The sequence below is a fragment of the Buteo buteo genome, chromosome 3 (assembly GCF_964188355.1).
Source record: "Buteo buteo chromosome 3, bButBut1.hap1.1, whole genome shotgun sequence".
Classification (NCBI taxonomy): Eukaryota; Metazoa; Chordata; class Aves; order Accipitriformes; family Accipitridae; genus Buteo; species Buteo buteo.
The window spans coordinates 9,249,894-9,264,980 of NC_134173.1; the positions used below are offsets into that span (position 1 = coordinate 9,249,894).

At 39.5% G+C, this 15,087-nt stretch overlaps 1 protein-coding gene across 1 annotated transcript in view; it reads left to right on the forward strand.

Annotated features, from left to right (window-relative positions):
* Positions 1-15,087, forward strand: part of CTNNAL1 (catenin alpha like 1) — a 62,115-nt gene that overhangs the window by 41,441 nt on the left and 5,587 nt on the right. The window contains exons 10-14 of the mRNA XM_075022770.1: positions 1,363-1,455; positions 1,764-1,914; positions 11,426-11,463; positions 14,733-14,783; positions 14,883-15,037. Of these exons, the coding sequence (XP_074878871.1) occupies positions 1,363-1,455; positions 1,764-1,914; positions 11,426-11,463; positions 14,733-14,783; positions 14,883-15,037 (488 nt within the window). The remainder of the gene's footprint in view (positions 1-1,362; positions 1,456-1,763; positions 1,915-11,425; positions 11,464-14,732; positions 14,784-14,882; positions 15,038-15,087) is intronic.

A 15,087-nucleotide genomic window follows, 5' to 3' on the forward strand; every position in this document is an offset into this window, starting at 1 on the left:
TCCTCCTGTATCTAGACTAAATCTGAAAAAAATAGGTTTCTAGATACAAGTAGAGATGATAGCCTTTTTCTTTCAAGCAGTAGGCTTCCAGCAACAGCTGACTCCAAAGACACGTTTTAAGAATGCTGGGAATGTAAGGTTAAGGTTTTTTTAATGCAGTGAACTGGACTGTTTTGAAGATCTTGTGTAGTTTTTGTCAGTCAAGAGGGCCACAGAAAAGCTTTTCTCCTTTGTGAAAAGCAGCATGTATGTTTCATGTACTAATACATTCATGGTTTCGTATTGTAGTATTCACACATGTGAACAAATAGAACTTCCAAGTCTACAGAGAGATCAGGGCTCTTAGGAGTGCCTGTGGAGAGGATGCCTGCCACGTATACCTTGTTGCTCTTTCGTCTGACAGACGAGCAGAAGTAACTGTACCAGTAGGAGACATACAAAGATATATCATTTTGATCTGGAATATGGTGATGCTAGCAACTATACTTGCATGGCATCTAATACTCATTAATTAAAAATTCTAATATCATATGGGGCTTGAGGATTCATCCCAGAAGTATGAATATGCAGAAGCAACACCCTTAAGCTTCTGGGAATGGCAAATCAATGCTGTGGATTTTTAACTCCAGCTTTGATGTTCCCTTTTTCTGTGACTAATTAGTGTTCCAGTGAGACACTGTTTTTTTTTTTTTCTTTTTCCCCCAGCATAACCATGAGGTTAAATAGTGTTTGTATGTGAGGCCTTATAGCATTTCTGATGATGGACAGTGCAGTTAGTTTCATCAGTGCTGTCTCTGTCTTTTAAATTCTCCTTTTGATCTGAAAACTCTTCTCAACCCAAAGTGCACTCTTAATATTAATTTAAAAAAAAAAATTACTACATTTTGCTTAATGCAAAAGGAAGCGGTATTTCTTCCCTAAATGAATTTGATGCTGATTTGCTCAAAGATAATTCAGTCCCCTGGATGATGAAAGCCTAAATTTTCCACATGGTTGTTAATTGCCAAGTAAGCCTGTTTTGGTGAAGTAATTTATGGTACAATTTTTCCAAGTTCTGTAGGTGTCTGATTACTTTCAGGTTTGTTCAGTCATAAGTATGTGAAATTGTTGTTGTTTTATTTTTATTTATTTATTAAGACTTTTTCTTTCTCTTGGTGATTTTCTACACATTCCAAGTCAGGATTTAGCCCTGTTTTTTATTGTAAATGCTTCCTGAGAAACACCCAGTTGTGTGGTCCCCAATAAGTTTCTGAAAGGACTATAAATAACTTTGTGTGTGTGTGTGCGCGCACTGTTTTTCACTATTAATTAAAGAATATTTTTTACCATTATCTTCTCTTTAAATTTATAAAAAATATTTAGATGTGTCGCTTATTGAGGCATGTTTCTGGAACTGAGCCCCTCGAGATTACTTGCATACATGCAGAAGATACGTTTCAGGTCACTGGCCCACAGGTATGTTTAGCTTTTATCTGGCCACTTCTACTGGGCATAAATCAATAAAAATTACTGGTATGAATTTTTTGGAGACCTAATGTTGAACTGTTCAAAGCAGTCTAAGAAAGAGTTACACTTTAATGTTGGGTGGTAGCTAAAAGAGTGCACAAGGAAGATCATCAAGCCTGCAAATGTCAGATGAATACACTAAAAAGACATAATAGTAGCAGTTTAATTTTGTGTTTTGGTTGTGAAGGCATTTGTAAATTTCTGTGCAACACTATGTGCTAGGACTTTCAGTAGCAAATACTTTGTTCTCTGTCTAGATAATTTCTGCTGCAGAAACACTGGCATTACATCCATCTAGCAAGATTGCAAAAGAAAATCTTGAGGTGTTCTGTGAGGCCTGGGAGTCTCAACTGAGTGACATGTCTATGTTGTTAAGAGAAATCAATGATGTGTTTGAAGGAAGAAGAGGTAAGAGTGCTATGTAGAAATAAAAAAATGCAGTTTTCAAAACACGTAGTCTAAGAATTTTAAGTGTGATTTAGGAAATACTGTTTTCTTAAGAGAAGAACGCAGTTAATAGTCCCACATCCCATATGGCAATGTGGAATCTAGGTGGCAATACACAAATACTTTGTTTTTTGTATAGGTGTCAAATTAAGAGTGCTTATTGGATTCTTTTCAAAGAAAAACAGCTAAAAATGTAAAGGCCTGATGTGTAAAATTAGGTGTGTTTTAACTTTCTGCGCTGTGATTAGTTCCAGCAAAATCAAATGGAACTGTTCAAAGGACACAGAAGTATTCGACACAGCTCTTTGGCAGCAGTGTCCAAATATTAGGGGTGCAGGGCTTTCATCCCACCTTTTGGTTTGTCTAGGACCTATCAGTTCATGACAATCAACATATAACTTGAATTGTGTGACATGTTTAATTCATTTCCTGTATTTCTGGAAAATATATATACATATATATATATTCTATACTGTCAGCTTGCCTTGTATTCACTTCATAATGTAGTGAATGTAGTTATTTGATTTTTAAACTGCTGTCCTTTCTCCTGGATGGAATCTCTGACGACTCTGCACAATCTTGGGATATTTTCTCTGGTTGGTAAGTTTATTGGTATTTGTACAACATGTAGAAGAAAACCTTGGAATCTTAAGAAAAAAATTCTGTGTTTACTTTTAGCATAGGGTAATTTACCTTTAAAATGGAAGCCATTTTGTTTTTCATTTTTGTCTGACAATTTTTTTTCAAACTATGTCTTTAGTGTAGCCTGTCATACTTCTTGCGGCTACGTGTTTGTTTCAGTCTTTCAGGTATAATTGCATACAGATAGAATGTAATATATAATAATAAAGAATGTCTTGTATTTTTAAGAAAATCACTCAGGTTTAAAAGTTTAGATTTAGTTAAATACAGGGACTTCATTTTTTTTGTATCTAAGATACAGAAAAAGTAAATCCTTATTCAGGTTAGATGACACTTTATCAATGATACAATATTTCATCTTGCTATTAACGTGAGACCTTTTTTCATTTTTAGAGTTTATTTTGTCAGTTTAACTTCCTATACTCGATCAGGTTTTTGTGTGAACAGTTCTTTTCTGCCAGCTTTGTTGTGAGGACAGTAAACAACCAACTACAGAGCAGTGATATCTTATATTGTTGCTGCTGGTTGCTAGGTGAATGTATGAGTGAGCCTGAAGACTTGTAAAGGGAAAGCATATATTGAATTTCTGAGTGGGTTTACAATAATTGTGTGTAGCGCAGGTTATTGGGAATTTGAGGTGTTTGAGAAATAAATTATTGTTATCCTACTTGTTCTTCCACCTTGGTCTGGAATGCCATATAAAGATGTGTAGCTATCAGAGATCCTCTTTATGGGCCTTTTAACTTTCAGTGGTTTTTTTTGTTTGTTTAGGGAGCCAAGGACGTACTGACTTTCTTTAAACATAGCATTAAATTGTATATAGTGCAACTTAAACTATGGTATTACTCTAACATTAATGTGTTACAAAATATTTGGAATTTGTGGGGCTGATCATGCAGTATCTGATTTTTTCATATTCATACAATGGTCTAGCAGGGTTGAATTTTTATATATGTGTGCATGTGTGTGTATACATATATATGTATTACTGTATTTAAAAATAATAGGATGAGAATCATGCAGCCACAGCAAAGCATATACTTGGCTCTCCAAACAAATAGTTCTTGAAGTGTTGCCGCAGATTCCCAGCCTCTCCTGTAGTTAGTAACTTTTTCCTCTTGTGACTGTTGACAGCAGGTAACAGCCATTTTCTGCAAATGGTACTTTTCAGTTTCTTTAAAGCATTATTTCACAAGGCAACCCAATGTCATTGCTTGAAGGAGAGAGAAGAGAATGGGTAGGTGTAGCTGAGCATGTTGGAGGCTATAGCGTGTGTGGGCCTGGGTGCAGTGAGGACTGTCTTCTCCTGTTTGGCATAGCCAGATGAGTCTGTTCTTGTTAATGTCTCAGTCTCTCTTTCAGCATAAAGTGTTCCGATACCACCATTGGCAAGATAGTAAGCATAGCTTCTGTTCTTTATATGGCCTCAGGTGTGTTAGGTCTTGTATTGCCAAAATGATGCTTAAGAAATCACGTCTTTGTTTTCCTTGTCTTATGGCCCAGCCCAGTAAAGGACTTCTCTCTGAATCTGGATTGTTTTGTATTAACTGTCAGTTATCTCCTTAGAAATAATCTGGTCTCCTATATCCACCTGTCTTCTACAAAGTTTTCCTCTGTATTGCGGGCTGATCTTTTTTTTGTTTGCTTGTTTTCTCTCGTTGGACTTCAGAGTGACTCTTGTCAAAAAAAAAAAAAAAAAAAGGAAAAAAATTTCACCCAAATACCTACACCTTTTTGCTTCCAGAAAATACCCTAAAGTTACCTTGCCACTTTCAACATTATTTTCTCCTAGAAAACATGACTGATGACCCAATAAATAAATTAAACTAAAATATTTGTTTGCTAAGAGATTAGAAGAGTGGCATTCACAAAACTTCTGCCTCCAAACACAATGAAGTTTCACAGTATTTTACAAGATTTTATTCTTCTTGTAACTCACGATACTTGTCTTAATGTTGAGGTTGGTAAAAGTGTCTTTATTTTACAGACTAAAATGTAACAAGTGCTTTATTCCTAGTAGAATTGTGATTGCGTGTAACAAGATAGAATTACAGTAAGAAGGTATATATTTTTTTTTCTCCTCTGTTTAAAAACTTGTATTTTTGTACTACAAATTTAAATGTTTGGCTTTGTTAGCAAGTTCAGAATACAGCTCAAGAGGCAAAAATTGAATGGTGACTAAATGTGCTGGACACATCAAATAAAAGAAGCATTTTTCTGATTACAGTAGATTCACATTGTTTATACTCATTTCTTTATTTTTATGAGCAATTGCATAACTCCATATCCAGTGTTTCTTTCATATCAGCAAATTAAGTATTTCTCATACTGAGGCCAAAACTCACATAGATAGAGAGCCAGCTTTAGCTTGGAAGTGAAGCAATATTTTACTCAATTTTAATGTAATCGCACCAGATCATGCCTAAATTGAAATGAGCTTGGTTTGGGGAGGGGGGTGCACATGCATGTAGGGGTGGGGGAGGTTGACAAGCACACCACAGCTCAGTGACCCTCCCATGTATTTTGAAAATGTTCCTGTGCTGTGCCAAACTGTACAGCGAGGTAGTGTTTGCCTTTTTTTGCTTAATCCTAAAACACTTTGTCATGGTTTAAGCCCAGCCATCAACGAAGAACCATGAGGCTGCTTGTTCACTCCTTCCCGCCCCCTCCAGTGGGATGGGGAGGAGAATCAGAAAGGAGAAAGGGGAGAAAAAAATAAAAATGGAACCTCATGGGTGAGGTAAGGACAGTTTACTGCAACAACACAAGAAGTTACAATGACAACAATAGTACTAATAAAAGAATATACAAAACAAGTGATGCACAGTGCAACTGCTCACCACCCAGAACCTGATGCTCCACCACTTCCCCCACAGAGAGTGAGTGAGAGACCACCCCCCAGTTATATACTGAGCGTGATGTCACATGATATGGAATAGCCCCTTGGCTTGTTGAGGTCAGCTGTCCTGGCTGTGCCCCCTCCCAGCTTCCTGTGAAAATTAACTCTATCCCAACCAAACCCAGGACATTATCCACCCCTTATTCTATACCATCTACATCATGGCCAGATCCTACACTTTCCAATTGATCACTGCCACTTTCCCTGTCTTTGAGATATAGATATATATAGATAGATAGAGATATATATGTACACCCACCCATAGCATTCCCTTAGTCTATGGTCCATCCCTCTACTGTGTCCATCGATTTTATTTAATCCATGACTTTGGGGCTCTGTCTGTCATAATAGTCCTTCAGGGTAGGAGAGATGGTGTTGGATTGTTGCCTGCTGCCTCCGGAGCTTGCACCTGGTGTGTTTGGCACAACCCATGCCCGTGGTCTGTGGGTTGAAGATGTTGATCTTGAGGAAATTGCTGGGTGCCAGTTCAAGTTCCATCACTGCTGCGCTTTGCTCAGTTTCAAAGTCCATCCTTCAGTCATTTGGGTAATTCTTAAGGTAATACCATTGATATGGCATATAGCCACTATAGATGTAAAGACATACAGTGGCAGGGTTATTTAGCAAATAACATCACCCAGTCTAATTCACTGGCTATTCTCTCCCAAAATCAAATCTCCTTGAGGTACACATCGAACTTCCCCATCCTTCTGCATCACCCACCAAGTGCACTCAGGTCCTTGAGCAAAAGCAATCCCGCAGGTGGGTTTGTCTTTGCCCAAGGCAGGACTAACCCAGACTGTCTTCCCTAACATACTCTTCGTGCCCAGTACATGGACTTTATCTCCTCCTACAGTATGTGGAAGTCTTGGTTGGGCAGGGCCAGCCTGATTGGCAGATCGTCTAGTATTAACTGATGAGGTGGCTTTTGCTAAGTGTGTATCCCAATGTTCGAAAGTGTCATCCCCCATTGCTCTCAGTGCAGTCTTTAACAGTCCCTTGCATTGTCCGATTTTTCCAGAGGCCAGTGCATGGTAGGGGATGTGATATACCCACTCAATGCCGTGCTCTGGCCCAGGTGTCCATGAGGTTGTTTTGGAAGGGAGTCCTGTTGTCTGACTCAGTTCTTTTCTGGGGTGCCATGTTGCCATAAAACTTGTTCTTCAAGGCCCCGGATAGTGTTCCTGGCAGTGGCATGGGGCACGGGATAGGTTTCCAGCCATCTGGTGGTTGTTGGCACCATTGTAAGCACATGGCGCTTGCCTTGGGGGGGTTTGTGGGAGTGTGATATAGTCAATCTGCCGGGCTTCCCCATGTTTATATTTCAGCCATCGCCCTCTGTACCACAGGGGCTTGATCCTCTTGGCTTGCTTAATTGCAGCACGTTTCACATTCATGTATAACCTGTGCAATAGTGTCCATGGTCAAGTCCACCTCTCTATCACAAGCACATCTATCTGTTGCATCTCTTCCCTGATGACCTGAGATGTTACGGGCCCACCGAGCTATAAATAGCTCACCCTTATGATGCCAGTCTAGGTCCACCTGATCCACCTGCAGGTTGTTTTGATGTTCTTCCCTGATGGGGTCTTTTTCCTTCACACCTGACGGAAGTCACCTCCAGAGGCTGAGGACTTGTGTCTTTCTCTCAATTGCCTTGTCATTGTCCCCTTCCGTAGGCAGGGAACCCAGCTACTTGGCTGCCCTACCCTCTAATTCCAAACTACTGGCCTCATTATCCCAGCATCGGAGTGGCCAGGTAACAATGTGCTCACCTGGATGGCTGCCAAAATCTTTTTGCATATCGTGCAACTCGGGGATAGAGATCGGGTGATTATTTCGGGTTCTGCCTCTTCCTCCTGTTCTCCTGATGACCGTGGTTCACCTTCATCCCTCACTAAGCAAACTGATTTCTTTGTGTATTTCTTCTTCAGTATAGGGGCGACTGATACTGGCACAGGTAGGTTCTCTGGTTCAGCCGCAGTGCCTGTTGCTGGGGTTTGAGTAGCCACGGTGCCTGTAAGTCTGTTTTCCATCCTTTCCCCTTGAGGGTGCTGCATCATATTGAGCAGTGTTTGGTAGATACTGGCCAGTGCCCAGCACAGTGTGGTAAGTTGTGTCTCCCTGGGATAGCCACAGCATTTTCCTTTCAAATATTCTACCACTTTATCAGGGTCCTGTAGTTGTTCGGGAGTGAAGTTCCAAGCCACTGGAGGTGAGAAGGTCTCTAGATACCTGCCCATATTCTCCCCCATGCCATGCCACCCATGAATATCCAGCCTTGGGGCAGATCTCTGGGTCGTATTCTTAAAAAAACTTTTTTGTAGTCCTAAACAAGACCTGAAACACATTCAGGAGTCACAGCAGTAACAGCATGCTGGCTTGCACATCCCAAGGATAATCGGAATTCTCGAAAGCTGTTGTAATTACCCTGGAGCAGGAAGGGGAGGTGAGCAAACTGGAGGAAGTATCCCCCCTGACTTCCCCATAGGTTGGGTGCCATTACCAATAAATTCAGATAGAAGGCGCCCAAGGTATAGGAATGATATCAGCGTTGCATACAATACCAGCTCATGACCAGTGATGTAATCATTTCAAAAATCGACGTTACCCAGTATAGCAAAATGATAATCCAGATCCCTCTCCCAGAGGTGATAAACATCACCGCAGGGAATACATAGAGCATGTAAGAACTTACACAACGCAACCATGTGAACAAATGAGCCAACGTGACCAGCGACTATTTAACTAATATAAGAAATGTGTATAACAAGTCTGTTTTAACACACTCTGGCCAAATCTGTCGTTATCTCAACCCTTCATGCCCCATGTTGCGTGCCCAAAAGGACTGTCGTGGTTTCAGCCCAGCCAGTAACAAAGCACCAAGCGGCCCCTCCAGCAGGATGGGGAAGGGAATCAGAAAAGAGAAAGGGGGCGGGGGGGGGGGAAATGGAACCTCCTGGGTTGAGATAAGGACGGTTTGCTGGCACAACACAAGGAGAGAAGTTACAACAAAACTAGTACTAATAAAAGAATGTACAGAAAGGAGTGATGCACAGTGCAACTGCTCGCCACCCCATCTCTCACTCCTTGGCTGGTTGAGGTCAGTTGTCCCGGCTGTGCCCCCTCCCAGCTCCCTGGCCAAATTAACTCCATCCCAGCTGAGCCCAGGACACAGGTTTTAGGGTGATGGGGGGGGGCTGTTCTGCACAGGGTTGGTGCTGGAAGGGGTGGGGGTCCCGGGGAGGGGGGGGGGATCAGCCGCCGAGGGATCAGTTTGTTCTCAGAATTGCTAGTTTAGGTTAGAGATTTAAGTGGGAGGCTCTTGCACTTTGAGATGAATCACCTAACGAAAGTGCCTCTCATTGATCCGATCTGCTGGATGTCAGCCAATCTCTCTTTTTTTTTCCCCCCTAACTTTTTGGTTTCAACATGCTGGAGAAGAATGTGAATAATCCCCAGATTGCTCCCTTGTAACTTGGTCAGAAGTGAGAGAGTGATAACTTCCTTTTCGGCCCTCCCCTTTTGTTTTGCCTACTTAATTTGAGGGGAGTTAAATGATCATGAGGATTTGGGGGGGACGTAGTTGATGAATAGGGGATACAGATGAGAACTTCAGAATTTAGATATTAGAGTTCTAGAAAGAAGGGTGAAGCAGGGATGCAGCCATCCTACTCTCAGATAAGAAGTGAGATCAAAAGCAGGATTTAGAAGTTGAAATAGAGATATTTTGGAGGGAAAAACATGATTGGAACTACTGGAAAGCGGAAAATTGGAAGACAAAGAAGATAAAATATAAAAATTAATTTTAGATTTTAGAAAAAGGAAAAACATATTAGAGAAAAACAGTAGGAAAAACAAAGGCAAACTCGAATAAATAAAAGGAAGTTCATAATATGCTGAAAAGCCTTTTGCTAGTAAGCAAAGGTCTGACTTACAAAGTAAGGAAATTAAATACCTGAAGAAGTATATATGTGTGTTCTGTTACTGGAGTCAGATATAAGTTCTGTGATTATACTGATGTAATTAAGTATTTTCTGATGAAGTAGGATTATCTCTGGCCTGAGTTGATCTGCTCCTTTGAAAGGTCTGGTATCTGTGGGTGCAGTGAGGTGGTTTTTTTCTCTGTGTGTTTTTTGGGGTTGGGTTGGTTTTTTTAAACATTCCAAGAAATTAATAGTGAGATCCTCTTTCTGAATGTGGTGAGCAACCAAGCCTTGCAAAGCCAAATAATGGGAATTGCTTGAAGAGCAAAAACTTTTTCTTTCTTATTTCTGTTCACCACCTCTTTCCATTTGGTTTCCATAATTCTGAATGCCCAGCTGGTGTGTGCGAGTAGTAAGTCCTCTCTTTACACATCTGTATGCCATTTGTTATGTCAAAGCTTTCTGTGTTTGAACTTTTCTTTTTTTTTTAACATAGCACAACAGGTTTTTACGTAGCACCAAGGAGATCTTTTATACTACAGAATTTTAAACTTACAAGTTCCCTTTTGTTCTTGGTATGTCTTACATGATTTCTTACATGCCCTTTAGCTGATGTTTTGATATATAGGATGTAGTAAATCACTTCTCATCATTTGTATCAGTCTTTAGTGAGAAATCTTGCTTGGATGCATGTTTGGGTAATTAATATCTGAATAACTCTGCCTTCTGAAAAAAAAATAGTTAGGCAGCTTGTGCCCTGATAGCTCATTTCATCTTTTGCAAAACTGGGTAGAGGAAGGAAGAGGTGATCTTAAAAAGGAAGAATTACATTTTTCATACTTATCAAGAGGGTTGAGGGGCTCTTGTCAACTTACTGAAATCTGTTTTTTAGGAGTCAGTTGCCTAAACATAGGGCTCATGATCTTTCTGTGGTGTCAGGAGATAAAGAGCATACTTTCAAAAAATGATGAATGCACAAGAGAACTGCCTTTTGAGGACTCAGAATGAAATTTCTCTAGGAGCTGATACAAGAGGAGGAAATAGCAGTTGTAGGGTGGTTTGTTGCTTGTCCTTTATCTGTGGAGATGCACCATCTGTATGCAAACCTGGTACCGATATCCATTATAGTAGCCCTTTGTTTCTTCATATAAAATCTATTTTTCACTAGTTCTTAAGTTTTTTATTCATTTTATTTTAATTTTATTTCTTCTCCTGAATCTGTTGTAATAAATGTACGTCTTCATAGATAATTAAGTCTTCTGGTAACTGGAGCTCTAATCCTAGGCTCTTAACCCAGGCACTGTTTCCTCTTGCCAATAAACTCTTCTTACCCACTTTTAGGTAAGACCTAAAAGGATACTTTTTTTTTCAATTTGTTTTGCTTAGACTTGGAATATCTGAGGCTCCTGGGACTATAAGAAATAATTCAATAAGTGTGTAAAATGCTATAGAACCTTTTTCTTCATAAAATACTGTGCATGTGGGACACGTGTAGTACGGTACAACATGAGGGTTTTATTGGCATTACTTAGAAAAACCTGCCTAGGTGTTTCTCACTAGTGGCATTGCCTACTCCAAATTTTAGACCATCCAACCGATGCCAAGAAAAGCCTTACATGGAACTACCGTTGTATGTGCTGTACTTTGCAACAAAATGAGTGCATGTAGCGATAGCTACGCAGTCATTGGAGAGAGTTTCTTTACTTGCTTGTGGATTGCATGCAGGGGACTAGAAATTCTATTGAGAGAAACTGTTCAGAGGAGCTTTCTTAACTGCCAGTTGATGAGAGCTAAATTCCAAACAGTATAGAGTTCTTGGCTTGTCTCTCTCTCTGGAAGTACGAGACAGAGAGGGAGTCCTCTGCAATATTCAAAGAGGAGGAATTACAGGTAAGTAATTTGCTTTTAGAGTACTGCAACTTAAGGATGGATGAAGTAAGGCATGTGATTCCATTGATTAAAATCTGCATACAAATTTTGGTGTAAATATGTGTGTTCTTCATAGGAGAGAAGCGTGTCTACCTATCACTGCCCAGACCAGGGGTAAGTTGCTTTTGGGATTGTTGTATTTACTTTATATCGGCTATTAACTAATTGACTTCTTCCCTTTTCACACCTTGATGAGGACATAGCAATATCTTGGTAACATGCATCCTGACTGGATGGCTGACAGTAAAATACCAAACTTTGTCAATTTATTAAATGAATAACAAACTGAAAACTAGGGTAACTAGTTACTTAATACACTTTAATCACTTTGATTGTACATGAGCCGTAATTCCTGTTCATTAATATGACATTTTTTACCACGTACTCAACTGTCATGCTATATAATAAAAAAATGCATTGTTACTATCAAAACAGTAAGAATATGGTGCAACATACTGAAAATAAGTCTCGGTAATCTGATTTTTTTAATGCTGTTGCCCGAGTTGACCTATTCGGAACAAATGGACATGTTCGAGCCTGTTGTAGGCTCTTCAAATAATGGGTTCTTGTTTCCTTCTTTGATCTTAGATGTTTTTAATGCAGAGAAAAAAAGCTACACTGAATGTCCAGGTTTAGTTATGAGGTAATTAATATCCTTAGCTGATTATAATTGATACTACATTGTTTCTGAAAGCATCTGTGTATTAGGAAACCTCCTAAACCTTGTCAGTGTCATATAATCAGTTGTTTGATTCACTTGCTACATACTGAATCTTTTCATGGGTAGGAAAAAGGGGAAGGATGGTCTCAGAAGTTACAGTAAGCTCTAGCTTGTTTCCTTCTCTCCTTGCTTTCTTTCCTTAACCTGTAGTGTTGACGAATTTGGGTGTGAAATGATACCCTGTCTCCATGTCTCCCATTGTGCAATTCTGTGACTTCAAACACAATATGCTACTTCTGACCCTTAATGAAAAGAGAAAAGGTCATACATTATAAATCCAATCTACAGATTTAAATAGAATATAATGTTAGACTGGGTGAGCATGGGTGAATGTCACAGTTATGGAACTAAATATTATTGAGGCTGGAAAATAGATTGGTTCAGTGACTTTTGATGGGGTTTTTGTCCCTCACTGGTTTGACTAAGCTACATAGCTTCTGGACATCAGCCAAAATTTAAAGAAGTCAGATTGCCACTTATTGATTCATATGCCTTTTAAAAATACTTTCAATAAGAACTTTGTTCCCAGGATTTAGACAGTTCTGCTTTGTTGTTGTTTGAAAGGTTGCTGCCTTCTTTTGGATTTTGCTATATGCATGGTTTTGGGGGAATTATGATTAACATACAGTTTGAAAGTAGACAGGAAATACAGGTTATGTCCATAAGACAACAGAGTTTCTTCACAGAGTAATTTCTTTGCCTAACTATATGCACTAACCTTTGGAACTGCCTCTCTTCCCAGTGCTGTGACTCTTGGTACTACTGCCTCTTCTCTCCCTACTGCCATCACAGAGGTCTGCTGTGCCTGGCTAACGCCCACGCTGTCCCTGCACAAAAGCCACACTGTTCCTGTCGATCTAATTAGATTACATATTTGGTTACGTCTGTTTAATTGTAACTGCTGTTTGCTGGTAATGAGTGGCATCCTAGAGTTACACCGTAGTTGAGGACAGAGCAGTAGTGATGATTCATGTGTGTGCTTAATGCACAGGTGTGTTTTTCTCTATAGTATTAAGTGTCAAATCATGTTCTAAAAGCAAAATAACTGCTTATCTGTTTTTTACCAATTGTCCTATTCAAACAGTGTAAGTGAACACTAGAACAGAGAAAACTACAAATCTGAAAAATGTTCTGAGTTTCTTTAGTTATTGGTGGATTGAAAAACTTACCTGTGCTAGAGTGCTGGGTTTCTTGAACACCCTTCACTCAGCAGCTTAAATATTTGCCATACCTTGTAGCCCAAAGTTTGTGTTTATGTACAAATCTAGTTTGGCTTTGTGTTCCTTTCTTCTTTTGAGACTCTGCCTTAAAACCAGCATTTCTTGAATTGCATTTCTAATACACTTAGGTCAAACTTAAATGGCAATTAGGAGTATCAGTTCTTACACCTTTTACTAAATCTTTCAATAGGAGATCAGCATTTCTAATACACAGGCAAAATTATGGTTTCTAATCTGGGTAGTCATTAATAAGATTCAGAATATTTAAAAATTTTGAGATGGGAAAAGAGAAGTGGCATGAAAGCTAAACTGAGCAGAAAATTGCAGTAGGAACTTCAATAGTAGTATTTTATTTTTGCTCAAACTCTTGAAGTGAGAGATGGAGACTGCACCTGGAGCTTATTTCTGATGCTGTTCACAATGAATAGTGCCTTTTTTTTTTTTTTTTTTTTCCCCTGGCAGGCATTACTGAGCTTAATTTGCCCAAGTACTTCCACTAATGAATAGCAGCTCTTTTCAGATTCTCAGACAAGGATCTCAGTCCTGCACTCTTATCATCCAGCCTCCTCCAGTGGCTCACACCTCTCCAAGTTCTGACACCAACTTTGTACTTTCCATTCCTCTGTGCTCCCGTGCCGTTTCTGAATGTGGACTGTGGCTGCCATGTTTGTTAGTTTTTGCTGTCTTTGCACAGTGACAGCACCAGCACGTGAAGTTAAAGCCAGGAACTGCTACTCTCTACATGCAGATTGATTTGAAACAAATCATGTATTACTCTATATGTGTTACACAGTTGGCAAGCTCTGCCTAACCAGATAGTCCAGTCACATCAGTACCACTAATTATTAGTTAATCTGAGCCAATATCTGGCTTGTAGCCAGACTGGTATTTCAGATAGCTCATGACTTAAATAAAAGAAGGAAACCCATAAAAAGATCAAAGTGTCAGTATTTGTTTCCAGCTACTTCAACAAAGGGACACAGAATAATGAACTACATCATCACACTAGCATTTACATGGGTTGTACCCTAGATCAGCTTGCTAAATCAACTTCCAAGTCCCTGTTGTATCAGTATCATCTTTGATGGAAAAATCAGTGCAACAGTACTTGATTAAGACTGTTTATTTAGTCCTAAGTATTACTGAGGATTTAGAGGGTAAGGGGAAGAGATGGTACTGCATGAGGAAGTGGAGTCTGTGAACTGTGGAAGAGGTCTTTCCCTTGAAACTTTAGGGTGTCTGTAGGCATAGACCCTGTTTGCACATGTCATTTTGGGAGGACAGCCAGATCAGAACAGGTTCTCAGCTTCTACTGAGAAGTTTGAACTCCTGGAACTCTCCTGCAAAGCCTGCCTCTGAGTTTAGAGCCACCTCTTATGATTTGTTAGTAAAATGATTTCTATTTCCTTTTATTTAAAAATATTATTTTTTGTTTGAAACAGAAGCATAATGCAAATCTGAAAGCATTAAAGCCAGTCAAACTAGATACTGAGGTAAGATGCTATCATTTTAGTAAAAAAACTTTTTCTTTTTTTTTTATCTTGTCTGAAGAATGTGTTTTCAAATGCCATAACTACGGTTACCATTTACAGGAACAGGCGAAAATTGCAAAACTTGGATTAGAATTGCATCTCCTCACATCTGATGTGGATTCTGAGACAGAGAAATGGGAGGATCAGGAGAATGAGATTGTGCAGCATGGACAAGGCATGTCAAGTATGGCCTACTCCATGTATTTATTTACCAGGTAATTACACTGTATGCAGCATGTTTTGGTGGGAAGAAGAGCATTAACAG